We start from the raw sequence: 27773 nt of genomic DNA, 5'->3' as shown, positions 1-27773 counted from the left end.
CCAATTGCCATGGTGCTGCTGCCGGGGTTGGTAATGGTGGTGCTCGGACTGTTTACTTAATGTAGGATATCTATACCTCGGACCTAGATCCCCACCCTTTCTCCCGACTTTCTCGTTTGGCACCGGATCTTTTTCCGACGAAAGGGCCTACCATGTTCTTCCTTTCAGCTGTTGCCAGCAGCCTCCTGATCGCCGCCGTTCGCGGCGCGGAGCTCACCGTCCCGACCGCCAACAGCGAGGTCCGAGGAACCATCAACGCGACCTCCCCGCACGTCCGGCAGTTTCTAGGCATTCCCTTCGCCGAGCCGCCGGTGGATAAGCTGCGGTTCCAGCCACCGGTCAAGTACGCGGCCAAAGACCGCGATATCGACGCCAAGGCCTTCGCCCCCTCGTGCATGCAGCCCCTCACCACGCCCGAGTCGGACGCCAAGGATGTCTTCCACGTCTACATGCCGCAGCTGCTGCCTGGCAGCCCGGCCCAGAGCGAGGACTGTCTCTACTTGAACGTGTATGCGCCGCTGAAGCCCACGGCAGAAAAGCTGCCGGTGTTCGTCTGGATTGCGGGAGGCGGATTCGCCTCGAACGGTGCCAATGTGCCATACCAGGTCCCCGACCCGTGGGTTGAGCGCACACAGGGCCATGTTGTCGTGACAATAAAGTAAGCGAATGGTCGAATTCAGGCTGCCGACGGATGTACGAGGTACCCTTGACAAGTCTGTGATTGTCTGACCGTGGCCATGTGTATTAGTTACCGGCTGAATCTCTTTGGATATCCCAATGCGGCCGCGCAATCAGCCAACGTGGGCTTGATGGACCAAAGATTGGCGTGAGTTCCCGACACCCCTCTGTCGTTCCGGATGCTACGGACAGAAGTACTGATCTTTGGGCATTGTTGGGGCGCAAAAGTGTTGAATGGGTCCGCGACAACATTGCTGCATTCGGAGGCGATGTCGACCGCATCGTCCTCTGGGGTCAGTCGGCCGGTGCCTGGTCGGTGAACTATTTTGGCTACGCGTACCCGAAGGATCCCATCGTCAAGGGACTCATCGCCGAGTCGGGCGGATCCACCGTCTTCGCGTCGAGCGACGAAGAGCACCGCGGCTTCTCCGCCGTCGCGAAGAACGCCGGCTGCGGCGAGGGCCTGGACGCGGCGGCCGAAATGGCCTGTATGCAATCGGTCGATGCGAAGACGTTGCAGAAGGTCTTTGCCAACACCACGGGTTTCATGTTTGGGCCGGTCGTCGACAACGTCACGGTCTTTGCGGATCCCAAGGACCGGGCCCAGAAAGGGTTGGTGGCGAAGCTCCCGGCGATTCTGGGAGTAAATAGTCGGGAGGGCTCGTCGTTTGCGCCCTGGACCGCTGAGGAGGGCGTCAAGGAGGCGGATATGATCGCGGGCTCCAAGGTCATTGTGTGTCCCACCATTGATGAGATCCGGTAAGTACAGCCACGGAAAATCCATGGTTTTGCAGAACATTCAGACGCTGACAAAAATTATCCAGGATCCGTTTTGAGGCCGGTCTGACAACCTACCGGTACTTCTACAGTGGGAACTTCTCCAACATCACGCCAGCTTCTTGGTGGGGAGCTACGCACAGCAGTAAGTGCAACTAGGCGTACTACTCTGTAGCCTAGTAAACGGAACTAATCTCACATGATGTTAGGTGAACTGCCCCTGATCTTTGGTACTCACCACCAGTACAACCACAACTCAACCGAGTTCGAGTGGAACGTCAGCCACGCCATGCAAGGCAAGTATCCAGTCTCCAAGCCCTCCCCCATGGCTACTTGGAGGATTACCACAGCTAACCTGGCTGGAACCCCGTTGTAGACCTGTGGTTGTCCTTTGCGACCAACCCCGATGCCGCGCCAAAGTCTGATTCATTCAGCTGGCCCAAGTACGACCCGGCTGCTGATACTGTCGCCTCATTTGCCAGTGCCGACAATGTGGTCGTTCGGCTTGATGGGCATGGTATTGGTGGCATCTGTACGTAGGCAAGGGAGGTACAAGACTTGGTAATTGCTTCATATCAAGGTCAACTTGGCACCACGTTACCATGCTCGTTGCTTTCAAAGACGGCCTGGAGAGATTCTTTTCGGTGTATTTGATTCCACGAGTGATCGATACTCGAGCACAAGACACTTTTTAGTGATTTGCGCTAATCACGAAATACTTTTTGTAGCTGGCAGCAATGGCTGAATACCGTTTCTTGAGGACGAACTCACTAAGTGTACGAAATAGGAGCGTGAGCAATTCAATCTCGAAGGGGCACGAGCCATGCTGTCTTTGTGCCACTGTCCCAGTAGTAATCTTATGCCACATGCATGTCATGATACTATCATTTGTATTTTTCTTTTCTTTCCCCTCCTGATTCCCCCATTTTTTTGGCCGGCGGCGATAGTCTACTGGATTGCAGACGCTAAAGAGGATCGCGAATCCGTGGCCTGTGTGAATTACTTGCCGAAAAGGTGGGACCGGCACCTTTTTTTTGGTTCAGTCGAACCAAAGGGCCGTCTGCCCGCGGGTGCTCTTGCCCAATCTTTGCCTTTGTTTACTCACAGAGCTGCTCCACCAATCAGACGCGAATTGCCGGCATCCCGACCGGGCTTGCCCACACTGACGAACACCGTCGACCTCCAATCCCACACTCAATCATCAAATTCCACGTCCGCGTCGACAACTTACGCCTTTGGTTTAACTGTTCCTATTCTTTGCGTGAACCATGCTTACTTGATCTTTACACATTTCCCCCATCGACTCCGACTGTTGCATTTGCCATTTTTTTGGCTATACAACGCGCTCAGCTCCTCGCTGACACGTTCACGAGCCTTTGCCCGCACCGCGTTCAAATTCACCAAACGCCGCCATGGCTGGCCCACGAGCAACGCGTCTGCAGGTCGGCTCTGCGCCCTGGGTCGCCGAAGAGAGGTCTTCGGCGCTCCAGATTGCCCACGATGAGGTCGAGGAATTCTCATATTCGGCGCGCAACGACTTCGATTGGCTTAACGAACATATGGCCGACATCTTCAGCGAGAACCAGATGTGAGTCCTATCTTCCGTAACGTCGCAAAGCCTGCCCTGCGCGATCCAGCTGATCGTGTCCTAGCAACGTCGCCGAGATTTTCAAAACACCAGGCAAGTTACGAGGCAAAACACCCAGGACGGCACGCAAAGCGAATCCAGGGGAGGCCCGAGTGGTATGTCTTATTACGTGTCAAAGTATAACAAAATTGCCATGGCTAACAAGGGTACAGCCGCTGTCCAACATCTTCTCAGCTACTCCCAAGGGAGCACCCAATCCATTCGTCCTTTCCAGAGCTGAACGGAATCACACGCCCAAGGTCAAAATCGCCGCCGATCCCCAGCCTGCTCCCCAGCCGAGCCCTGTGAGGAACGTCAAACCCGCCAGCCCTGTCAAGAATACCAATATCGTCCCAACTGTTGTAGATTCGGGCTACCACGGGAGCCAGTCACAAGACGTTATGGACGTGGACCTCAACGACACGGAGTCTGCTTATGAGGAGGAACCAACACAGCCGTTTAGCATTGCGGTAGACAACCAAACTGACCATGAGGACTTCGAACCATCGTCGCCTGCAAAGGAACAGGAACAGGAACACGAAGAGGAACAGGAGCAAAGCCCTGCCCAGCATCCATCCGAGCCCGTAGGCGAAGAGATGGAGGCCGAAGGTGATGAGATGGAAGCCGAGTATTCCACAGGACGAGTCGAGAAGGCCAATTCGCCGCCTGCCAAAACACATCACCATGAGAGCACCACGCCGGCCGGCTCGCCTGTCCAGCCCCAAGAGGAACCAGAAGAACAACCCGAGACATCACCCGTCAAACCGTCAGCAGAGAAAGCGATCATTACCTCTGAGGAACAACCAGAGCCTGTCGAAGAGCCCGAACCCGATGTTGTGGATGAAGAAATGGACGACGCACCTCCCTCAGATGGATCAAGTCCTATCAGGCCAATTGTTCGCAAAAGCAGTCTGAACTTTGCATCCCTACCAGCCAGAGAGCCCATAACGCACAAAACTACTGGGAATCGGGTTTCAAGAACGAGCCATCTCGACCAGACTCGAACGAGCTACTACAACCGACATACCGGTGGCAAATCTCTTGGAAACGTCAGGCATGAGGCAACAGACGATGAACACGATACAGATCTCGATGACGACGAAGTCGAGGAAGTCACAGTCACAAAACCCATCGACTCCGAGGATGCTGTTGCCCACAACAAAACTTACACACAGCGCCTGCAGGATCAGATCAGTAAGCTTGGTCAGTTGCAACCTCAAGCGTCCAGGCCATCGAAATCGATTGCCGGCGCTGTACCGGCTACACAACCGAGCCTGGCGGCTGTGATGACGCCAGCTCCACAGCCGGCGCAGAAGTCGATTCCATCCCCCAAAACCCACGCAACACCTGGGGCATTCCCCGAGGATGAGGCGGAAGCGGAAGAAGACGACGAAGACGAGTGGATCAAACCTCTGGGCACTCCCGACAACGCGTCAAACATGTTCAGCCCTCGGCCGGGAATCCCTAAGAGCTACACGGCGGATGTGATGGAAGGAGTCTCTGGCAAGGAGACTATTAGTGCTGAGGAGTTTGTGTTCCCCAAGACCCGGCAGCCATCTCCTCAGAAGCCTACTGCTCCACAGAGAGTTGCAACCGCATACAATCACCAAAAGTCAGCTTCTGTCCCTGTACTTCCGAAACTCGACCAGGTCGAAGATGACGGAGGGGAACTCAAGAAGACCAGCTCGGTTTCTAACCCGCCACTTGCAACTGTGTCTGAGAACGAAGCAGATGCAGCTGACAGCGAGAAGTCTCCGTCTCGCACATTCCGAGATAGCCCTTTGAAGCAGGTTAAGAATAAACTTTCCTCCATTCTAGGGAGGTCAAAAGGCCTGTTGGTAAGCAGTGCCGCGACCAGCGCTGAAGGAAAAGCAGCTCTGCTATCGCCTTCGACTCCGCGGCTGGGGTTCCATGCTGGTCCGTCTACTATTTCCATTGACCAACAAAGCAGCAGAGAAGCCCAGCCTCTGTACCCGGACCTGAGCAAGCATGCTTCTGCTTCGAGTGCCAATCCTCCTGCTAGCCCCACACGTACCGAGGGTCGTAAAACAAGGGCATCTATTGAGCGAGACAAGGCAGAGGAAAAGCGCAAACAGAAGGAAGCCAAGGAGTCAAAACGAATGGCTGACCAAATGGACAAACTCGAGAAGGAAAGGGCCAAGGAACGAGAGAAGGCTCGAGTCTTCAGCAAGGAACAGGAAAGGATCGCCGCCATGGAGAAGCAAGTTGCGGCACAAAAGGAAAAGGAGAAGAAGGCACCGGCTCCCCCCGCCAACTCCGGCCCAGCCGGCACGGACAAGCCCTCGCAAGACAAAAGACCAATCTGAGGAAGCTGATAACGAAGACGATGTTGATATGTTGGATGCACCAACCAACACCACAACCATGCCTCCTCCTTCGGTTTCACGGCCTTTAGCACCACCGCCCTCAGCTACCAAGGGCCGCGAAATCAAGAGACCTATTAGGCCAACCCGAGAACTTGCAGGAAAGACTACGCAGCCACGGACCATGATTCGCGTCAATCTAGGCTCTCAACAACCCCAGTTTCACCCATCCAGCAGCACTGCAACGCCCAATATGAACGAACCCTCTAGTTCGTCTGGGCCCCAGTCACAGCTGAAACTCAAGCAGAGTCAATCGAGCTTACACTCCAAGGCTTCAGCTCAGAACCTCAACAGCTCCATTTCCTCTTCCGGCCGACCCAAGGCGCTGGAGATGGCAGAGCGTAAGAAAGAGCGGGATGAGCGGGAAGCCCAGCGCAAGCAGGAGGCCAAGGCTGAGATGGAGCGCAAGAAGGCGGCTACCCAGGAAGAAAAGAGGCGCCAAGAACAGCAGAAACGACTCGAGGCCGAAAGGCAAAAGGACGAAGAACGCAAACAAGCCGCTGCTCAGGCCGAAGCGAAAAAGAATGCGCAGAGACAGGCTATGCTGGAGAAGGCCAAGCAAACGAGAGCTCCCCCTCCTGCGGCTCGATCCGTCAACGGTCAGCCCGAGTTTAAAAGTCTTAACCAGAATGAACCAAACCGGCCTCCTTCGCGCATGACTACGCACCGGTCGCAAGAGGACCTCGGCCGTTCAGTGCTCCAAAACACGGCTAAGCCGCCCTCCAAGCGCCCATTGCAACAGGACAACAAGGACTCCAAGCGAATGCGCATGACCAGCGAGTTCGACGATCTTGAGATGGAGCACCAACCTAGCTTGCAAGGGCCACCTGTTCGCCCATCCAATGGCCTTAAGAAGGTGACTGCTGCGACGATGCTTCCGCAGAGCCAAAAACCCTCCAAACCTCGGGAGCTGCCAGGGAAATCCATGTTCCCTGCCGGTTATGCCACTGTGCCGCAGGGGGTGCCAACAGGGATTTGTATAAAACTAGTGTCAATGGTCAACAAGTGCAAAGCAAGACAGCACACCCGCTGGATATGGCCCAGGTTTCCAAGGGAAACATTCCGTTCGCACCGAACCCAGCTGGTCCTTCTACGCACAAGACACCTGCTCGACCCATGGGGGTTACGGGCGCCAAGTCCGTTGCCAAGTCGGCGACCCGATCGTCGCCTCGCTTCCAGAACGGCGACGAAATCGAACTCGAGGAGATCGACACGGATGAAGACGACTCAGATAACGAGGATCGCAAAGAGATGTTTGCATCTTGGACAGATTCCCCGGCCCTTCGTGAGGCACTGGCAGGCCAGGAGAAGGTAGACCCGATGACCATCTTTGGGGCTCCGGCGCCACTTAACATGGAGGCTGTGTTCAGCAAGAGCAAGGACCGTTTCCACAAGTTCAGGGCGAGAACATCCAGTGCCAATTGGAGTGGTCCTGACGGGCTCACCGAGGAGGAGATCCGGAAAGATCTGGCAGCTCGGGAGAAGCTGAGGCGAGATGGCGCTTGGTCGTACGACATGGGCAAGGAGCTTGTGTAGAATTACTTGTTGGATTGTTTGTTCTTAATGACTGGGACGGTGCTGGTGGGAGCATCATTATAGGCTGGAGTTGACACCTCATTCATGTTCGTATGGAAGTGCAGGGTCAGGGTAGGCGTTTGTTGGGTTTTTACGATCAGTCCATCCGTATATACACATACGAAGACGATGCATCCCTATAGAGCAGGCACGCAGAGCAATGTTCACATCCTTTAATTGGATAACTTGACGTATTTGTTGACTTGAATTATTTCAACGACAAAGGCACTGGGCATTCATTCTCGTGGTGAAAATATCACAAGTAAACTGAGATATCATACGGGGCCATTCATGTATAATGACGTGAACACTTCATGCTGTCTCGTTAGCTACCTATACAAAAGGACATTGCGATGCATGATAAACGGGCAATATTGTCCGTTTGCTATGCATGAGCCGTGTTGCATGGTACAGCATCAAGGTCTACAGTTGATGCTTCGTTCCGATTTGCTGCTGCTGCTTAGTAAGAAGCATGTCTAGTGCCAGTCTCACAATAGTTTGCCCATGTGACCATGTCCACGGAAGACTGCCTAGGCTGCTCTTGGTTACTTCACGCAGAGCTTGGAAAAGGGGCCTCTAGAGGCTTGAAGCTGTTCTATCGAAGGTCTCATTCCCGGATCCTGGTACCACGAAGCAAAGCCAGGTCAATGATAAGTGACACAAAGAAAGGCAGTGAGCCGATGTGTAGCAAACGCAGAACGAGGATTCGCGAATCACTTACACGGGGTTCATTCCGACGGAAGCCGGTCACTAATAGCCCAATCAACAGGCACTACATGTACCTAATAGTGTCACCGGGTATCTGCGCTGAAAATGCACTCTGCATGTGATGTTGTCCTACGCATGTCAGAATTTACTTAGGCTAACATGCATGTTAGCAACGGCACCCCAAAGAGGTAGCATGTACACAATCTACAGTGAACCGTTCTTGCGCTGGAGGAATCGAGTTCACTTGTAATAATCACGATGATAGGAAGCCCATTCTGCAACTATGGAGACATAGGTGTCAATTATAGGACTATCCGGAACCTCCCAGGCAGAGTGAATGCACATGCGTAACCACGAGGAGCCCAAGATGGGGGTGGGTAGGTAGGAAGACACGAAGACAGCCGTGTCGCTGCTGAGTGACTACAGCCCTCCTATAGGCCCGTGTTGTTGTAGAACGGACACTTGTTAATACGAGCATGATGGGCCCTTGAACTGGCAGGCGATTCGCAGAGGCACGGCATAGTCTCTGTCCTTTGCAGTCGCCTTAAAGGAGGTATTGGCTTTCTGTCCATCAACTGCATGCACGCTGGCGATGATTATCTCAGAGCTTTCTTCAGAGCGGGTGAGAGATGCTGGCTGCACCGGCCTGCATATACATCGGCGCAAGCCCGGGTTGACGTCATGCGCAAACAAACGCGGCCGCGATTTTGGGACGGATCGAGTGACTGAGTGCTGCCCCACGATTCGTTCAATGTCTGGTTGCGGGTGGTGGAGGGGAGGAGAGGGGGCGGACTGATAGATAGACGGAATGAATGGAGCTTTGATGCACGCCAGCTGTTAGGACATGGAATAGAATAGAGTGCTTGTATACTCCTCTGTGAGCCGAGTGCAGCAACAAGCCATCCGATGACGTGAAGCTCGTTCCCGAGTTCAGTCATCAGCAAGCCTGATTGACTGCCTGTTCCTGTCTGCAGTGGGATGCCGGAACAATGTCGCTCGCCAGGATCAGGTGGCGTCATCTCCGGCATTAACAACTGCCGGGTAGAGAGGGCCGGGCTTGCAGGCGTGCAGGCCTGTTGCTTTTTTGGCCTCAAGGTGAGGTGGGGGTGGGGATGAGGATGATGGTGTCTCTCTTCTCTTGTAAGGCGGTCTGGCTGTCTACATACCTGGCTGACTGTCTGTGAGCGAGATATTGCGACAAGGATCGCCTCTCTCTGTTGCCCACAGCTTGGCAAGGAAGAACCGGCCATTCAGCAGCAGAAGACCCTCCCGTATTAGAATAGAACAAAACATAAGGTTAGTGGCAGACTGGAATCGCGCAATGACTGGCAGTAGTAGCTCTGGGATCGTTCCACCATCCCACCACGAATCAACGGGAGCAGGGCCCCAAAAAGGCCCCCCCAAAAAGGCCCTGCACGCCCTGCACGCACTGCGCTGCGCGTGCTGCTTGCCCCCGCCCCGCCCCAGGAAACGCGGCTGCTCAGCCGCTATCTGCGTTATCACAAGTCGCTGCTGGGAAACCATCGGAACCCTACCTCATAATCAAATAGCTGCTTATGTACATGTACCCTGGGCAACCTGGGCAACCCAACCCAACGTCGTATCGAGCAATGGGAATCAATCAACCAGCTTCCTTTCTTTACTTCACCACTTCGCCCGAGGCTGCTGCTTCTTATTGCCTTCTTTTGTATTGCTGCAAGAAGAGATCTGCGCCGGTATTGTATTTGGTATAATCCTGGCCGAATAAAGTCCGTCTTTGGCAAATTGCACACTGTAAGTAGCTTATTCGCTTGCATTCACAAGCTTCTATTTACTTCACTGCCGTCCCTGTCCCTGCTTGCAAGCACCTTGCATTCAATGCTCACCCTCGAGTAGCTTCCCATATCCGACTTTTTTTCCTTCTCTCTCCCTCTCCCTCTCTCTTAAAACCTGAGTTCCATGCTCGCCAACTTGCGACAACTACCTTTTATCTGATCTATACCCCAAGTCAAGACTTAGGTCTTCTATCTGTTGCATCATCTTCGGCGGCGCTTGCTTCGGATTGCAACATTCCTTCACCACCCCCGCCACCACTGTCGCCGTGGGCTTCTCACCACTCACACCGTACAACACCCGCAGACTTCACCCAGAACCTCGGCGGGCCGAATCGCCCTCCATACCCTCGCACGCTTTGAAGGGAACCTGTCCTCAACATCAAAGGTTTACAGCAAAAATACACTCGGCGTGCGGTTGTGGCTGCAACGTGAGTGGAGCGTAGGAGGAACTACGGCCTTGGAGTCCGGGATGCTAGGTTTCTACCTACATCGCCGAGTATCGTTATTTTCGAGCTCTCCGGGCCCGGCATACCGGATACACTGCCAGGATGCCCAAGCTTGACCCGACCCGCAACTACTATGCGGACCTTGAGGTCTCGCCCACTGCATCGGTCGATGAGATCAAGAAGCAGTTCAGAAAACTTGGTAAGTGAAGCGTGCCACTTCGCAGCAGCCCATGACACAAAGACCCCCAAAGTAGACCGTACTAGAACATGTTACTGATCGTTGCAACTGTTCTGCAGCACTCAAGTACCATCCGGACCGCAACCCCGGTAGAGAAGCCGAAGTGAATTCAAAGTTCCAAATCATCCAATCGGCGCATGAGATCCTCACCGATGAGACGCAACGAAGGAAATACGACGATACGCTACGCAGTAGCAGGTCGAGGTACCCAGGCGCTTCTGGAGTACGAGGGAATCCATGGCAAGATGCGGCGAAAGCATACCCGCCGCCCCCTCGGCGGGCCCCTGCCACTAACAATGCGCAAAGCCGTCCAGCTTCTGGGGCGCAAAGCCGCCCAACTTCGGGGGCTCATCGCTACTCAAACTTCACTGGCGGCAGCGTTCCGCGTGGTGGTAAGACCGCCTCGGGCAAGGATGGCGCCGACGCTAGGAGCAACTATCAGGCCTGGGAGAGCATGCGCGGTAGACCAGTTCCTCCGCCCCCTACCCCTGGCCGGGCGCCGACTTCTGCCACGCGGGAAAGTAAAGCGTCCGAGCCAGAGCCCAGTATCCCCAGAGCAGCCTCTCAGAAACAGAAGGCACAGGCCTCATTTGGAAACAGCGCCAGACGGGCCGGGTACACCCCGCGCTCTCCCGGCTTGGGTGATGAACCCCCGGCTCCTAACAAGAACTACTTTACCGACCGCACCCACACGAACATATTCAACGAGATGTCCGCAAGCGCTGCACGAAAAGCCCGTAATTCCTCCGCTCAAGTACCACCTGACCCACTGGCTCAATTCCGCGAGAACTACATGGACGGACATCGAAGCACGCCTTATCATACCCCTGGCGGAGAGAAGACTAGTCTACACGAGGAAGGTTCTGCTGGCTTGGGTCGAGCCAAGAGCACCCGGGAATCATCTCGAAAGGCTGACGGCGAAGGTCTGGGTACTGACACCTTCCCTTTCCCAACACAGCGGCCGCGTAGCTCCAGTACACCCAGGACTTCTAGTAACGATGGAAGATCCGAGGATTCTGGTAGAGCCAGTAATGCGGCGAACATTGGCAGTAGAAGAACTGCCAATAACGGCAACACATTCCCTTCACGAGCTAGTGATCGCTATAAGCCGCGCCCTAGCACGACTGATTCGACAACTGAGCCATTTACCGCCCCTCCCGGTCAGCCTACCACTGAACGTAAGTCGACCCCTGACTTACCCTTGCTAGATATCGTACTGACACCATCTAGCTTCGACAGCCAGCACAGGCGCTGGCCCATCAGTGTATGCACTTCCCACTACACCATACTTCATCCGTTCTCGTCACCCTTATGTTTCCCCATTCTGCTCACTTGGCGAGCAAACGACCAAGACTGGCAACAGTGGCCAGTCTCAGGCTCAGGCTCGGGATATTCAAGCTGCTTCTGATATGCGCACTTCAAGTGGAGTCGTAAATCCTGAGATGCTCCAGCGGCGTCCGTTCAAGAAAGTGCTTGCAAAGGAGAAGCTGAACCCCACAACGCTCGAGGGACATGCGGCTGCCCTGTTCGGAGACACACTGTTTGGCACTTACGATGAATTCAAGACTGGCGCTGATTACCTAAACTCTAGTTTCACCTTCACCAGCGATCCCAGCACCTCTGCTCAAAGCCCAGGTCAAGCCCAATTTAGCGCCAACGGCAGCTCTGAGAACATCAACACTAAGTTTGTTGACGATCAGAATGAAGATGGATGGGAGTTCAAGGCGGGTGGTCCATCCGCAGGCTCACCAACACCCTCCAGAAAGGGCTCTCGCTCTGGTAGCCGAATTGGACGGTCGCCTGCCAGACCAGTTCCGCGGCCCCGCCACGCCACCAATCCAATGCCCGCAACCCAGGAAAGTGAAGAGGAGGTCTCTAAGGCAGGATTTTCTGCGGGAGAATGGAGTGAGAAAATAGGACCTCAGCACTTTGTCCCTCAGCCGACCAAGAGTGTCCCAGGATCGCCTACTCGCCGAGCACCGTCGAGGAAGAACTCCAAGCCAGTGAAGATGACTATGGGCACCGCTGGGCTGGTAGAAGACGAAGAGAGTAGTTCTAGTGACGGATGGCGAGAGATTCCCCCAACCCCGACTGGTGTCGACAGCCCGAACGCCATGGATATTGACCCCCCCGGAGAATGGAGACGCTACGCCAAAGGGACCAGCCAATGGGGTACGTAACATTCACGTGGAACCCAGCCGACCCGAATGGCGGGCAGGACATGTGGAAGGAGCTGCACCTCCTGTACCTCCGCGCCCAACTTCGACCATCGAGGCAGCTAACGCAACCGGGGCCGGACGCGGAGATATGCATTCGAATTCAGTCCCCGCGAGCGCGAATCCCTTTGCGGCTCCCGTCGGCGGTTCAGAAGATTCTGAAGAATTCCTAACCACCTTTGCCGACTTCAAGAAATGCGAACCGTTTGCTGAACCAGCCCCGACGGGCCTGAAATCGTTCGCCGATCTCAAGTCGACATTGCCGTTTGACAGCAAACCTTCCGAGACGATTCCTCTGGAGCGGGACCAGCCCGTGGGTGTGTCGCTTGATTTCCCCACGCCGCCGGTCGCACCACGACTGCCTCCCACGATGGCCGTCCCGTCTATTAGACCTAACGTGGCGACGTTCAGGAAGTACGCCCAAGACTTTGGCAACTACATGGACAAATGGGAAGTCTTCAACCAGAAGGTGCTAGACCATTTTGTTGCTCGACAGGAGCAGTACAAGCTGCGACGTCAGCAACTCGGCTTGGCCTGGCTCGACTCAGCCCAGGGTGGAGATATTGCCCGTATCTACCAGAACGAGGTCGAGCAGGACCACGAGGTCCGCAAGAAATGGTCCCAGTGGTGCGATGAACACCAGAGTCGTATGCGCGAGTATGTGGCATTCCGAGATAGGGTAAAATAGGATTTTTGCCCTCACCCCTGGTTGCGTCAGGTTGGCGGGCAAGGTCTTGTGGGTAGTTACCACGCAATACCGAAAGCTTCGATCCGACGCTGAACTACTCGACCCTGAGGATTTGGTTCACACAAGTTCACACTGGCCTATAGAGTCTCGATAGACTTGATTGGTTGTTTACGACTTTTTACGATGGATAGATGCGGAAGATACCCCAGAGTATGCAGCATTTCTCGGGCTTGTGCTGCCATCCATCCTACCAGCAGCCCGACGACGGTTGCAATCAATTTACTGATAGTACTAGGAGGACGGTCAGCACGGAGCAGGAGAGCTGTACGGTGTTTGGGAGGTTTGTTGTATAATTACGAGACGGAGGTGAACACATGGGTGTTTAACTGGACATATACGATAAAAAGGGAAACACGCAGCGAGAACTTGCACTGCCGAGCACGGGCATCGATTGCCATGTACGCAGACCTTCATCCATGGATCTTGCTTGCGCTTGGCTTTTGCTGATTGGGAATATCTACTGAGGCTCACTTGGCCTGCTTTAGTCGACCCAGGCGTTGCCAAGAAGTTGAGAAGAGTGCAGAGAAAGCCTTTTGTCTTTGTCAGGCCCCCCCCGCTAGGACGGGTTGGACGGACGTGGTCAGTCAGCCGAAGACTTTGCCTTTACCCTACTCAGCCGCGGGCTTTATGGAGAGAGGAAGAGAGATATTAGCCATAGCTGGAAAGTGATCAATCTGCTACTATACTTTCCCAAAACAGTGCTTCTTGTCTGCCGTTTGTCAGCTGCCTCGTAATGGAAAATACAAACATACTAGCAAGTCATCAAAGTAACCACTGAGTCTGATTACTAACCACCAAAGGATGAGTTACGGCTTCCCAAATCAGCTGTGCCGCAAAAATAGGATTGCCTTGATGAGTGCGATGTAACTCACCCGCAGACACTAAGCCGGTCGCGGCGTGGCGCGGCGTGGCTTGCTAGGTAGTAACACCTTATAGCCAGCCCCCTTTTTGCTTGATGACCAATCTGGAAAGGTACTCGGCATTCCTCGGATTGCCGAGCCATCACGGAATGATGAAAGAAGAGCAAGGAAGGGGAAGATGGGAGGCAAGCATCATCCGTATATGCGTGCGTGCGTTTGAGTTGTAGATAGTGCATTCAGGCGTGTCAGTGTCGATTACTGAGACATCCAACACCCTAACACACAACCGGTTACATGTATATAAGACATGCGAATCGCATAAGCTCCATACTTTTCACTGCCATTTCAAGCGTGGACTTGAGCAGCAAGTGCGTTTCTTCATCAGCATCATCCAAAAACGGTGCAAAGTCCCACTCAGCAGCATCATCACATCGTTACACACAAACATCATGTCTCCCCCTCTCCCAAAACAGCCCCGCAAAATCGCCATCGTGGGCGCCGCCGGCAACCTCGGCTCCGCGATCCTCTCGGCGCTGCTGGTCGAGGGAACCCACACCGTCTCCGTCATCACGCGCGCCGACTCCAAGTCCATCAAGGACGACATCCTGACGGCCGCGGGCGTGGCCCACGTGCACCGCGGCGCCTACGACGACGCCGCGTTCCTGGCCGGGGCGCTCCGGGGCCAGGACGCGCTGGTCCTGGCCGTGGGCCACGGCGGGTACGACGCGCAGGAGCCCTTGATGCGCGCCGCCGCCGAGGCGGGCGTGGCCTGGGTCGTCCCCTGCGAGTTCGGCTCGGACCGGACCAACGAGAAGCTGTTCGCCGACGTGGGCGCGCTGCTCATGGCGGCCAAGGAGAAGTACCGCGCGCTGGCCGAGGAGCTCGGCCTGCGCTGGCTGGGCGTCGTCAACAACCCCTGGCTGGACTTCTGCATGAAGGGCGGCTTCTTCGGCGTCGACGCCAACAAAAAGTCCGCCACGCTCTGGATCGACTGCACCGCGAGGGCCAACCTCGCGACCCTCGAGCGCGTCGGCAAGAGCCTCGCGGCGCTCCTGGCCCTGCCCCAGGACGAGCTCGCGGCGCGCTACGGCAACTCGTGGGTCTACTTCAGCTCGTTCCGGGCGTCGCAGCGCGACCTCTTTGAGAGCGTGCTCCGGGTCACGAGGACGACCGAAAAGGACTGGCAGGTGAAGAACCAGAGCCTCGAGCAGGATGTTCGACGGCAGGTTACTGCAGAGGAGTCCAACGGGAATCCGTTCGCCAAGGCCATGCTGCTGTTCCCCCTGACCTTCGCCGAAGGGTACGGCGGCGATTATAACGCTAAGGTGGTGGGTTATGAGTTGTTGGGCCTGAAAAGGGAAGAAGACATCGACGAGGTCATCAAGAAGTTTGTTGTATAGACGGGCGCCAGAAAACTGCGAAAATTAAACATGCCTATCCTTCATGGTTCGAGAACTTTGTGAGAGACAGTCGTCAGTTCTCCGGAGAAGTTTAGTGGAATAAAATCATACCGCGTACGGAGAGGTGTTATCATCTGCATCAGATTGTTTGCTAGTGGCTGTTTCCCAGCTGTTTCCCGCTAATTACATGACAGATGCGTATCCTCAGGGTGAAAATAAAGCTTCAGTTTGCATCGGGCAAATCATATTAGCGGGGCCTGCTATAGCGAGTGCCCTAGAATAACTTTTGCGCGTTTAGAACGTTGGAACATAATAATCGTAACAAATTTTTGGTAACTCCGCCGTGTGTTACCAATCAATGGGGTTCTTGATCTCCTCTCCACGGTTGGTCTTGGGGACTGGGACGGCCTTGGCCGCCAGCTTTCCGCCCTGGCCCTTCCTCCTCAAGTATGAAGATCCGTCGATCCACGGAGTCTCCTGGCTGGCCTTCTTCTCGTGCTCAACAATCTTATCGTCGAGCTGCATAGTAAGACCAATGTCATCCAGTCCGTTTGTCAAGCAGTGCTTGCGGAACTCCTCGACATCGAATTTGCAGAGCTCGTTGCCCTGCTCGTCACGAACAACCTGGTTCGGCAGGTCGACCTCAATCTCCTTTCCAGCACGAGCCTCGGCGGCCACCTTCTCCAGGTCGGCCTGGTCCGTAATCCGGATAGGCAGCATACCGTTCTTGAAAGTGTTGTTGAAGAAGATATCGGCGAACGAGGGAGCGATTACACACTTGATGCCAAAGTCGAGCAAAGCCCAAGGAGCGTGCTCTCGGGAGCTTCCGCATCCAAAGTTGACACCGGTACATACCAGAATCTTGGCATTTGTGTATGGCTCCTGGTTAAGAACAAATTTGGGGTTTGGTGATCCATCTTCAAGGTAGCGCCAGTCGTTGAAGAGCGCGGAACCAAGACCGGTTCGTTTGATGGTCTTGAGGAACTGCTTGGGGATGATTGCGTCGGTGTCGATGTTGTTGTTGTCCATCGGCGCAGCAATACCCCGGTGTATCAAGAATTTGGGGAGTCCTTGAGAGCCCTTGGTATCCGATACAATGTGGTTGGTGGTAGGTGAGCTGTCAAGGGGCTGGTCGGTAAGCTCTTCTCGAGATCTCTCGTCGGTAGCAACCCGCTCGTCCATCTTGCCATGTGTTGATGTCGAGTGAGGCTGGAAAGCCTCGATGTGGGGGCTGGCCTTGTATTGTGTGAGGGTTCGCACATCTGTGAGCTTGCCAACGATACCCGCTGCTGCCGCCATAACAGGCGACATAAGATGAGTACGGCCCTGGGCACCCTGGCGACCCTCGAAGTTTCGGTTACTCGTGCTAGCGCATCGTTCCTTGGGAGAGAGGATGTCAGGGTTCATGCCCAGGCACATGCTGCATCCGGCTTCTCTCCAGTCAAATCCAGCATCCGTGAAGATCTTGTCCAGGCCCTCAGCCTCGGCTTGGTCTTTTACCAAACCGGAACCAGGGACAACCATGGCATGCAACACGTTGTCGGCCTTCTTCCTACCCTTCACTACCTGGGCTGCGGCTCGCAGATCCTCGATACGAGAGTTGGTGCAAGATCCAATGAAGACCTTGTCAATCGCAATATCTTGCATGGGCGTGCCAGCAGTGAGTCCCATGTACTCCAACATCCGGCGGCCAGCCTTTTTCTTGGACTCGGTGCTAAAGGACTCGGGGTCGGGAACGACGCCGGTGATAGGAACGACATCTTCGGGGCTGGTTCCCCAGGTAATAGTAGGAACGATCTCGCTGCCATCGATCTGGACATCGATATCGTACTTTGCGCCAGGGTCCGACTGGAGAGTCTTCCAGTAGGCGACAGCCTGGTCCCATTCGGCCGAGGGGTAAGGGGGAGCCAGGGGCTTGCCCTTGAGATATTCAAAGGTGACCTCGTCAGGGGCGACCATGCCAGCGCGGGCACCACCTTCGATAGCCATGTTGCAGATGGACATACGAGCCTCCATACTTAGGCTGCGGATGACAGAGCCACAGAACTCGATTACACAGCCAGTACCACCAGCGGTACCGATCTGACCAATGGCGTACAGGACGACATCCTTGGAGCTGACACCAGGAGCCAGCTCACCCTCGACTTGTATCCTCATGTTCTTGCTCCTCTTTGTAATGAGACATTGCGTGGCCAGCACGTGCTCGACCTCGGACGTACCAATACCCGTGGCGAAGGCACCGAAAGCGCCGTGTGTGGAGGTGTGGCTGTCACCGCAGACGAGGGTGGTGCCGGGCAGGGTGAAGCCCTGCTCGGGCCCGATAACGTGGACAATACCCTGGCGTTTGTCGCCGAGTCCGAAGTAGGTGAGGCCGAAGTCTTTTACGTTCTCTTCGAGAGTCACGCACTGCAGGCGGGAATCGTCCTCCTCGATGAAGGTGGCAATGTCCTTGATGCCCTTTCGGGATTTGGTAGGGACATTGTGATCCGTGGTGGCGAGGGTGCAGTCAGGTCTCCGGACCTTGCGGCCAGCATTTTTCAGGCCTTCGAAGGCTTGTGGTGAAGTAACCTCGTGGACCAAGTGGCGATCTGGTTACACCACAACGGTTAGAGTTCCGGCCATCGACCAAGATCAAGGGAGCATGGATGGGCAGTTGCCGACTTACCAATATATAACAGGACTGTGCCATCCAGCTTCTCATCAACAACATGAGAGCTGAAGACCTTGTCGTACAGAGACGCGGGCGCGCTGTCGGTAGCCGGCATCTTGGGAGAATTCTAATTATTTGTGTGTCGCCTCTTTGCTATTCGTAATCTGTGTAAATGAGGAAGGAGGGTTTGAAAATGGAGGTCAAAAGGGGAAGAGATATTGGGGTATATTACCTCGAGTGGAAAGACCCAAGGAGCGATGTTGAATTGTTGAGGGAGGAGAGGAAGGAGGGGAGAATGCCTCCAAAACGGCAGTTGTGTCAAGATTAAACTGGATGAATCAATTGGAATCAAGTCAAGCAGGACCGAGCAGTAACCTTTCATACTAAAATAGATATTCTCTCTCGGCTTCAAATCTTTGCGAGGGCCTTCAGACGCCGCAATCGGCCGCTGGCATGGTGGCTCCGACGTCGGGAGGGGCGTCGAGGCGTTTTGGATTCTTTTCGAGGGCTTGGTTGGAGATCTGGGCAACGTCATTGGCAATGCAGACCTTGCCATTGGCCAACCACACCCGCTGCCTATTCCGAATCTCCAAATTCTCCATACATATATATATGTACCTACTTAGTACTGCATCGCCGTGATCTGGCCAGGGTCCGAGATGATCCCTCTCTTCACATGCCGTGTCACACTGGGCCATGCAGCCTGTCAGGTAAGCAAGGTCCAACACTTACTGCCGAATCTTTGCAACCCGAGTCTAGCCGCTTACCGACTGGACGGTATTTCATACATTCGGGGATAGAAGATAGAAGCAGCCGGCTTGGAGAAGGGCAGAAAACATTCGGTTATGTACTTCCTGACTCTTCTTGAGTTCTGTCTTTCCCCGGGCAACTCGGAAATAAAAAAAAAGAGAAGAGGGAAAGAAAAAAAAAGCCTGGTACACTAAATCCGGGCCCGCCGTGGACGTAGCTCCTTACATTCGATCCACTTGCTGCGATATATGGACGTCTCGTCTCGAAGAAAAAGTCGGTAAACGACCAGTGCCGACGATTGTGAACGAGTCCGGTCCTGCAGCAACAACACCAAGGCGATTGGTTCTAGAACAGACCAGATGTCAGAGATAACATGGTAATATTAAGCCTACTGGTATAACGCAATAGGATCCCTGATGACCACCTTCCCCTTCCAGTCGGTTTGTTTCCGATACCAAAAACGCCCATTTGCCCGATCTCCTGCCCGATCCCGTCCAATCTCCCCCACTTCGCCGGAGACTGGGCGCCGATATCCGGTACCGGCCATGCACCCCCACCTCTAAAGGTACACCCTACAGGCTGTAATACACCGTTTGGTAGAGACTCTGTGTAGTCTTGAGCACATGAACACCCAAGCCCAAGCCGACAATCAAAGACACGCCCGCAAAGAGGAACACCCCCACATCAGCCCAGGTGCTCTCCTCTCGATGGCGTCTTTTCCATAGGTCACTCTCGCCATCGAACACAGGGTGCATAACATCCCACCAGTAATGGAGAGTCGCCCATACCCAGCTGGCAAAGATCAGACTTATCCTTTGTAGAGTCTTGAAAGCGTCCGGCTTTTGGGCCTTAGGCTGCGAGCCGTCTGTGGCTTCTCCCTTGCCCTTCTCCTTCTTTTCGGACGACTCGTCGGTGTTTTCCTTCTTCTCCCCCTTGCCTTTGTCCTTTTCGTCGATCAACTTGTCTTTGGCCTCCTTCTTCAATTTTCTCTTTGGACGAGTCATCTGGACTTTTGATGCTTTCCCCTGTGACTGCACCATTGCTGTACGCGCGGCCCCTTGGACGGTGGCCTCGCGATGTTTCTCATTCAACTGAGCTGCACCGACTTCGCGTTTCGTCGGTGATGGGGCTCTTTGAGTTGGTCTGCTCTCTCCGTTCTTGCTTCTCAAGGTTCCGAGGGCTAGTCGAGACTGTGTTCCTCCTGGCGACTTTGGCCGGTGTATTTCCACGATCCTGGCCGATGCAGTACCGAAAATGGGAACCAAGTGGCTGTATCCGTGTCTCGGCGAACCGTTCTGCATTGTACTGGGACGGGAAAGTGCCGTGCGGTCCCCTGCTCTGTTGGTCGACTTGACGTATAGTCGAGGTGACATGCTGGTCAGGCTTCGAGGTGACATGCTGTTTAAGCTCCGAGTCGCTGGAGCGTCGGGAGCGCCTATCGCGTGTCCGTCCAGTTGTCCTAACGTTGCCCCCGAGATAGGTTGGATTAGCAGAGCGTGAGCGTAGCCAGTAGTGGTGGTGATGGGTGTGTAAGCATATCCTTTGTTCTGGCTTGTCCCGTCCGTCTTCTTGATGGTCTCCATAATCTCGGTCGACCACCCGCGTGTGCGCTCGCCCTCTGCGTCTTGTGGCATCTCGTTTGGGAAGGACCCTGTCTTGATGGTCTTCCCCTTGCTCTCGTCTAATCTGACCTCTGCCTTGCTCGCTGTCTCCTTGCCATGGCGAGTCCTCTCTTGGTTGCAATCTTTCGAGTGGTCTGCCGGATCCTTCTCGGCATGAATGTCTACCGCCCGTGGTCGAGCCGGGGTTTTTAATGGCCCCAGGGCTGGCATCTTTCTGGCGCCCACTTGGCTTTTTCCGGGTGAAGGCGCACGCCGTACTCGCTGGGGTACAGGGCTGAATGATGTTGAGGCCCGCGTGTGTTTTCCGTCAGATCTATGGCTGATTGGCTTCGGCCCAATCTTTGGGTGGCGGCGGAGGGACTCTTCGTGAGCTCTCTCAACGTCGACTGGGATGAGATCGCTGTAGCTACGGCTATGGATTGGTTTCGATGCATGTGGGCGTTCGAATTGCACTCGTCTTTCTGGCTGGGCGGCGAGGGGTGCCCACTGTTCGCTTCTGACGGTCCCCCTTGTCCTGCCTGCGCCGTTCGGAGTGTTACGGCTCCCAGGCGATAATCTGGGATTACCAATCCATCGAAATGATCCTGCTGGGACGTTATGTTGAGAGATTGGGATCTCTCGTTCTGATGGATCATCAACGATGAGGTCACTGTAGCTTGGTTTGTGTCGGGCCTCCCTGGATCCGTGGCTCGGCGCCGGCGTCCCCATAAAAAATGCTTTCCAGCTCGGAGAGGATTCGAAACCTGAGCATCCGGCTTTGTGCCACCATCCTCAGGGTCTTGACCGGGTGAAGACAAAATCCCGCTTTGTTGGCGAGACGGCGTATGGATGATGGTGTCTGCCGATGGCTCCGCATTTCGCCGTCGTTTTCGGAGCTTGTTGCCGCCCTCGTGTCGGCGTGATGAAGACGAGGGGGATGCCCACACCGGTTGTTTGCCTTTACTCTCTTTACAGCTTATAACAGGCCCGTTTTCACTTTGATGTTCTTCTGAACCTGGATCATATTAGTACTGCTGGCTACATAAGTATTTAAGCGCGGATATGTTAGACTCACGATTCTCAGACTCCTCAGTGTTCGTAAACGACTGGGCAATCGGGCTCAGTCCAGGTTCCCTGACCGATGACCATTCTCTCCCGTGTTTCTTCCACTCCAGTGACCCATGCTGTTGCTGGATTACCGCCTTCGCCTGTTCGATCTTGTCTAGCTTCAACTGGGCCTTCTCCATCCTGTGTTTCTCCCTTGCCGCCCCCTCTATTCTCTTCGCCTTTTCATAGTTGCGCTCGGCCTGTCGCACGGTCTTGGTGAGCTTGCTCATCTCTAATTTGGTCGAGGGTGGCGTGAGTTCCGAGCTGACGCTTTCTGTCGGAGTCAATACGTTATATTGGCCTGTATGTGGGTTGGCTCCTGTGACCCCGAGCCAGTCTCCACTTGCTTTGAGTTCGCGATGCTTTCGCTGACCGCGCTGCTTTCGCCTCAAGATATGCTGCGTCTCTGCTGCAGATAAACGTCGGTCCGGCCGCTGAGAAGGAGTAGACAGACGACTTGGCACGGGACTAGTCTTCGGTCGTGTAGGTTCTGGTCTGCAAGAAGAATTGCGGACGCAATCTTCTTCAAATTCAAGACGTCGACTGATGGGTAGGTCCTTTGGTATATTCCAGTGGTTCAATGCCTCGGGGTTGATCCCGAGGATTCGGTAGGCCGACTCGGTGCTCTTGTCGTCCAATCTACGAAGAGTACCTCCTTGTTCAGGGCGATGAGTCGGGAGGAGCTTTCCTAGGAAACCGGTAAAAGACGAGGCCTTCTTGCGATTCGAGATGTTATTGTTTTGGGAAGAACTCGCGTTCCCAGAATAACCCATGGTTGAGACACAGAAGATACCCAATCAAATGAGCGAGGAGAGCAGCAGGCCTGAAAAGTTTCGGCACAATGAGCGATGACATTCGTAACTAATGCATGCGGGAATGGAGGATGAGGCATAGTAATGGCGCTGGTGTAAACTTTGAGATCACGAGAAGGAATCCTCAGTAGCGGTCAACTACTGAGGATTAGTAAAGGATGCACAAAACAAGGAGTTACTCGGCGAGCTTGAGGCAAGCATCGAAAGCTACTGTCGGATCTCCAAGTACGCACCGCTCGTGCCTGCTAAACAAACTACACCCAATGCCTGCTGGCTGTTGGAAGTCTACTCGCCCCTTCCCTCTGGTCAAACACAGGTATGATTGCAAACAGCCATAACTTCTGTTTCCATCATAGGAGGCCATGTGCATTTGCGGAGTGGTGATGTTAGGAATTGGGAAGTGAAAGAAATATCAGGCAGCTTGACACACTACCCACCCACTATATACTTCTCTTATTTGAAGGGACAGAAAGTGGCTTGGCTGTGAGGAAACTTACAGCTGCTGAAGATTATATTGACAAGTTACTGACATGCGTCTCAAAACAGGCTCACACTATATCACGGCTCGGATTGGAGTTCAGAACAAGGAAATGCATGCCATTAGCAGATGGAAAGTGCGCATCTCGCTCTGTATTGACATAGAATGCAAACCACACAACGCCGATGAATGCTACCCTAGGTGTTCCTGCGCTACCAAATTAGATCGAGTCTCTTGCGATCTTGTGTGCTCTAATAATTATTAAACATAGAGGGATATCTCTCGTAGCTCTTCTGTGGCTGTCTGGCCCAAGGATTGTTCGCAGCTTGGTTTAACGATGATGTAGTCCCTGCGCTCTTCCTGGCACTTTTGAGCGGACTGGTGCTGCGGTCACTTGCCTGGTAAGCTTGGAATTGTTCAAGCTTGGCCATCTCACTATTGTTCCGCGGCGATCTGAACCCAAGGTCGCCCAAGCTAGGGGCTTTCTTCAGGGGTGAACTAGGATGCGTGTGTATGCCAAGGTAGCCCCCCATTCCCCTGGGGCTGGGCCTGAGCCTGGGTCTGGGTCTGGGTCTGGGTGGTGGAGGTCGTCGACACAGCGCGCGAAGGAGTAGGGTTTACTGGCGTGGGAAAGCCGGGAGTACTGCGCCGCATGGCTGATGGTCGACTGCTGACACTGGACGCAAAGGCATCGTTCTGACTCGGGGCAGCTCGCGGAGTGAATAACCCTCGGCCTGGAACACCCCTTGTGCTAGGCCGAGCCGGTGTCACATCTCCGTCGGGGTCAAAATGCTTGGCATAATTGGGATTGGGGTTTGTGCGGAAGCCTCGGCGCAGGACCGTGCTGGGTGTCCCGACTTCGACAGCCTCCTGTTCGTTCCCAATGCCGTCTTGAGATAGCTGAGTGGATGCATCTCTCACGGTAGGATAGAGCCGGGGATGCACGAATTTGGTGTCGTACTCGCGCATGACTTCCTTCTGGATAATCGAAGTATCCTTGTTCTGCTGAGAAAATCTGGATTGCAGGAGCCACATTTGACCTGATAATATGACTTGCAGGAACAGACACTTGACAACGGTGACGCTGGGTCTGGGATCGAGAGGCTCCAAAGGCAGGAAGATCCAATATACTAGCACGTGGCCTGGGCTGAACAGGCTGAACAGGCGCAGGCAGATGGGCAATGGATCCCACACTGCAAGCTCCCATACATCTCTAGTACGGTCCGGGTGAGCTCTCGATTCGGCGCTCTCGGGACTTATCATATGTGACAAGAATCGCAGCGGTGAAGACGCCACCGGGGGAAGACTGGACGCGCACACGGTGTGCCGACGGCGTGTTCTGCTGCTTTTCAACGTCTGCCTCGAACAGTCGGTATTTTCGGGTGCGGTTCATGGTGTAGAAGGCGTTCAGTGCCGCGAAACCTACGAGAAACCAGACGATCGATCCGACCTGTGCAACGTATTAGCAATTAGATGAGTGAATGATCTCGGACGCTTCCGTCTTCTTCTTTGACTTACCAGAAAGACCATCCATCCCGCGTCGGTTTCATCGCCGAAAACATCGTCTGCAGTGCTCTTTCGTCCGGAGTTCGCTCGCGCAATCAGGAAGGCAAAGTTGAATGCAAGTCCCAACTGGGTGCCCACGACGTTGGAATCCCAGTCGCGTGTCTCGATCTCTTCAGATAGCCAGAGCAAAAGGTCCATAACGTTGAGCGAAGCCTTGACGCGCTCCATGAGCGGCCGCTTGCGCACCAGTCGAGCGGGCGGCATGATGATGGTTGAGCTTTGTGAGATACTCCTGGGCGATCGTAACGGGATGGTGATAGATGGTGCCTGAGAAGAGTTGCACAAACCTGCAGGTGTAATGGAACCAGCCAACTTTAGTCCATCGAGCCCGAGAGAATCCGTTGATGCAACGTCTTAACAAGGGGTGATCGGCCAAAGTAGTGTGAAAAGACAAGCGTCGTCAGAATGTCCTTTGTTTTCGCAGAATCAGCATCATTAAAAATATTCAGTAGCCTAGGCACGCGCTGCCGGCTGGATGCGGTTGCTTAGGGAATCTCGTTTGTCGGGGCGGCACCTGCATCACCTAGGGGTCCACCCAGTCTTGTCTTAGGGCCCCCAGTTTGCTTCTGCTTGCTGCTGTTTTGCTGCTGTTTGCTGCTGCAACTTAGCGAGCTTTGGTGGGGGCAGGTGGGATGGCAAGATGGGAACCCGCTAAACCAGCTCCTTGAAGCCCGACCGACCTGCCGACCAGCAGAGCTGAGAGCTGGGGGAGCAGAGGCCTTAGGTAAGCTCAACCTGCTACATGCTACAGCCTACAGCATGCCCGCTTTAGCAGCTTGGACGAGAGCCAATTACCTACTGAGCTATTCCTCGGCGATTGATGGATAAGATACAGCCCTGGCTTGCGATCAACCTACATACAACTCCCTCAACCGACATACCGACCAACAACACCACGAAGAAGACGAGGCTGCCCCCCGACCCTGCGGCTCCTCTACACTTCCAAGTCAAGGCAACATGGCTTCCACGGCAGACTACAAGGATAGGCAGTTCCTTGCCGTCATTGGCGACGAGGTATGGCTACGAGAACGAGCGACGTCATGCAGAACCACGCCTTAAAGAGCTCCCGCGCATCGAATGCTAACCGACTCTCACCCAAAGGACTCGGTCACTGGTCTTCTGTTGGCAGGCATCGGCGTAAGTACATCTGTCTCGATTCGCATCCTTTGCTTCCAGCTGGCTAATATGTGCCGGCACGGTTTATAGCATGTCACGGACCCGCCCGATTCGCAGAAGAACTTCCTCGTCGTGGACAACAAGACGGAGACGTCTGCCATCGAGGCCGCATTCGATTCCTTCACCGAGCAGCGCAAGGACATCGGCATCGTCCTGATCAACCAACATGTCAGTCCACTGATCGGCTGATGGCCCAAAGGGAGGAAGAACGGAGTGCTGACCGGTTACATTTCTAGATTGCCGACAAGATCAGGCATCGGATTGACACGTACACAGCCGCTTTCCCTACAGTTCTGGAAATCCCCAGCAAAGAGCACCCCTACGACCCCGAGAAAGATAGCGTACTGAGAAGAGTGAGGAGACTGTTTGGAGAGTAAGCTTGACGAATTGGATCACAGAACGCGCGTTATATCAGTATTAGTGGCATGAATCACTTGATTGGGAGGCAACATTGCTCGACATCACACTTGGTTTCCGGCGTGCAACTGTTCAGTAACATTTTCAAATCGTGTATGGAGAGCATGGGAAATAGCATCATTTCTACCACGCCATGGGACGAGTGACGACTCTTCTAGGATATCAATAACTGTGCATTGTTTGTATATTTCCGACCTTGTCAAATACACCGGTTGACAGGAAACATCAATTACGAAATCGAAGCCAAACAAACTCGGGATCTGTGCACCACAAACGATACAGAGCAGCAGCAGAAATTCATTATTCCCGGTCAAACAGTGCCTGAAATCAAATATGCTTATGATGCCAAATCTTCGTCGACTTCATCGAGTCATGCTGGTACACTGCGGTGTTTGCCGCGTGAGTAAAAACATCCTGCTGTCATCATATTCTAGAGCTCGTTGTCGCTCTTGCTTCCACCAAACTGCACGGTAGCCTCGAGGCAAGTGATGGGCTTGTCATCGGCGTTGAGGACCTCGGCATGGACAGTGTATTTTCCCTGTTGGAGGGTCAGTCATACGTACGAAGCACAAAAGGCGGGCGCGGAGGAGAGAGGTGGGTCAACCTACGGGGGGACTTCTTTAGGGATCTCGACCGACTTGGTAATGCTGAGAACGCCCTTCTCAATGGGGCACTTGAGGTCGGCCTTCTCCGTCTGCTCACAGAGATCGACCTCCTGGTTGATGAGGCGAATCAGGCCGTACTTGACGACAAGGTTGATGTAAGCGCCTTCAAGAATGGGCTCGTAGACGGTTCCGGTGGCCTTGATCTCCAAGGTAGAGCCACTGCATTGGTGGACAGAACTGTTAGCATCAAGGTTTACATGAGTGCATCGCTACCATTGCATGATACATGATAGCCTGGGGGGCACCATTCGCTGGGTAGTACGTACGCCGCGGGAGGGTTAGGGGACAGATCGACTGAAGTGATGGAAACGATGTCGCTGCTGTGCTCGGCGTTGCAGTAGACCAGCGGGTTGGAGCCCGGGACGCTGGGCTTATCGTCGGCGGCCGTAACATCCTGCGAGAAGAAGCCAGGCAGGGCGGAGGCAGCCGAGGCGCAAACGGCCAGGCAGGTGGCAGTATTGAATCTCATGATGAACTACTGATGGCAAGAAAGTTGGCTGGATGGATATTCAGGTATCTAAGTGTATGTGTATGCGTGTGTGGTTTGGCCCAATGATGAGACTGGGAGATGTCACGGAGGAGCTGTTGGGGTGTATAAAGCAACGATGGGAGGTCTGTCAGTCAGGCGTCCCCAGATCTTGCAGTGGACTGCGAGATAGTGATAGGTAAATGATAGCGGAGCATGCACTGTATGCCCGCCTGTAACAGTACTGACTTGACCGCCGGGGTTGGGGATTTGGGTGTGCTACTAGCAGTGGCTACCTCCCTAAGCAATGGGCGATGGAGGCGAAGACCGGGCAGTGGACGTCATCTGACTGCAATAAAGAACATGCGAGCCTTGACTTCCGTTGGGGAAAAGAGCCACTAGGCCCCGTTCGGCTTGGTTCGCCTAGAATTGGAATTCGGTGGTTGGGCGGTTCAGGCGCTTGGAGCCTTACTAGACTCGACTCGTGTTGCTCTTTGTGGACACCTTAGGTACTACTTACCGTCCATGTAACCAACCAGGCGGTGGACAAAATAAAAATTACTGCGAACGCGGCAACATCAAAGTACACTCGCATACACCCTCTATTTTAACGA

At 54.3% G+C, this 27773-nt stretch overlaps 10 protein-coding genes across 10 annotated transcripts; 6 read left to right on the top strand and 4 right to left on the bottom strand.

The window, feature by feature from the left end:
* Window positions 1–152: 152 nt before the first annotated feature.
* Window positions 153–1995, top strand: PG986_005402 (Alpha/Beta hydrolase protein; the record flags this gene model as incomplete). Its single annotated transcript, XM_066841624.1, has 6 exons — window positions 153–658; window positions 749–826; window positions 907–1437; window positions 1503–1600; window positions 1665–1751; window positions 1832–1995. The coding sequence occupies 6 exons, from the start codon at window positions 153–155 to the stop codon at window positions 1993–1995; spliced, it is 1464 nt and encodes a 487-aa protein (XP_066701486.1).
* An 872-nt stretch (window positions 1996–2867) lies between these two features.
* On the top strand, window positions 2868–5409 carry PG986_005401 (inner centromere protein; the record flags this gene model as incomplete). The annotated part of the gene is made up of 3 exons (XM_066841623.1): window positions 2868–3043; window positions 3108–3198; window positions 3256–5409. The coding sequence occupies 3 exons, from the start codon at window positions 2868–2870 to the stop codon at window positions 5407–5409; spliced, it is 2421 nt and encodes an 806-aa protein (XP_066701485.1).
* A 58-nt stretch (window positions 5410–5467) lies between these two features.
* Window positions 5468–7002, top strand: PG986_005400 (uncharacterized protein; the record flags this gene model as incomplete). Its single annotated transcript, XM_066841622.1, has 2 exons — window positions 5468–6404; window positions 6425–7002. 2 exons carry the CDS (start codon window positions 5468–5470, stop codon window positions 7000–7002), a joined length of 1515 nt encoding a protein of 504 aa, XP_066701484.1.
* Window positions 7003–10111: 3109 nt separating this feature from the next.
* On the top strand, window positions 10112–13151 carry PG986_005399 (DnaJ domain-containing protein; the record flags this gene model as incomplete). Its single annotated transcript, XM_066841621.1, has 4 exons — window positions 10112–10208; window positions 10307–11425; window positions 11478–12423; window positions 12446–13151. 4 exons carry the CDS (start codon window positions 10112–10114, stop codon window positions 13149–13151), a joined length of 2868 nt encoding a protein of 955 aa, XP_066701483.1.
* Window positions 13152–14520: 1369 nt separating this feature from the next.
* PG986_005398 (uncharacterized protein) lies at window positions 14521–15471 on the top strand (the record flags this gene model as incomplete). Its single annotated transcript, XM_066841620.1, has 1 exon — window positions 14521–15471. One exon carries the CDS (start codon window positions 14521–14523, stop codon window positions 15469–15471), a length of 951 nt encoding a protein of 316 aa, XP_066701482.1.
* A 348-nt stretch (window positions 15472–15819) lies between these two features.
* PG986_005397 (3-isopropylmalate dehydratase) lies at window positions 15820–18236 on the bottom strand (the record flags this gene model as incomplete). The annotated part of the gene is made up of 2 exons (XM_066841619.1): window positions 15820–18059; window positions 18137–18236. The coding sequence occupies 2 exons, from the start codon at window positions 18234–18236 to the stop codon at window positions 15820–15822; spliced, it is 2340 nt and encodes a 779-aa protein (XP_066701481.1).
* A 1207-nt stretch (window positions 18237–19443) lies between these two features.
* PG986_005396 (uncharacterized protein) lies at window positions 19444–22352 on the bottom strand (the record flags this gene model as incomplete). Its single annotated transcript, XM_066841618.1, has 3 exons — window positions 19444–20905; window positions 20995–21487; window positions 21548–22352. 3 exons carry the CDS (start codon window positions 22350–22352, stop codon window positions 19444–19446), a joined length of 2760 nt encoding a protein of 919 aa, XP_066701480.1.
* Window positions 22353–23367: 1015 nt separating this feature from the next.
* PG986_005395 (uncharacterized protein) lies at window positions 23368–24639 on the bottom strand (the record flags this gene model as incomplete). Its single annotated transcript, XM_066841617.1, has 3 exons — window positions 23368–24082; window positions 24126–24319; window positions 24388–24639. The coding sequence occupies 3 exons, from the start codon at window positions 24637–24639 to the stop codon at window positions 23368–23370; spliced, it is 1161 nt and encodes a 386-aa protein (XP_066701479.1).
* A 753-nt stretch (window positions 24640–25392) lies between these two features.
* On the top strand, window positions 25393–25988 carry PG986_005394 (V-type proton ATPase subunit F; the record flags this gene model as incomplete). The annotated part of the gene is made up of 4 exons (XM_066841616.1): window positions 25393–25449; window positions 25537–25572; window positions 25642–25779; window positions 25848–25988. 4 exons carry the CDS (start codon window positions 25393–25395, stop codon window positions 25986–25988), a joined length of 372 nt encoding a protein of 123 aa, XP_066701478.1.
* Window positions 25989–26458: 470 nt separating this feature from the next.
* Window positions 26459–27162, bottom strand: PG986_005393 (phosphatidylglycerol phosphatidylinositol transfer protein; the record flags this gene model as incomplete). The annotated part of the gene is made up of 3 exons (XM_066841615.1): window positions 26459–26566; window positions 26645–26852; window positions 26960–27162. 3 exons carry the CDS (start codon window positions 27160–27162, stop codon window positions 26459–26461), a joined length of 519 nt encoding a protein of 172 aa, XP_066701477.1.
* Between the last annotated feature and the right edge of the window lie 611 nt (window positions 27163–27773).

This window comes from Apiospora aurea, assembly GCF_038362705.1.
Source record: "Apiospora aurea strain CBS 24483 chromosome Unknown utg000004l_segment0_segment0, whole genome shotgun sequence".
In the NCBI taxonomy this organism is placed as follows: Eukaryota; Fungi; Ascomycota; class Sordariomycetes; order Amphisphaeriales; family Apiosporaceae; genus Apiospora; species Apiospora aurea.
This window is presented reverse-complemented; position numbering and strand designations above follow the sequence as displayed.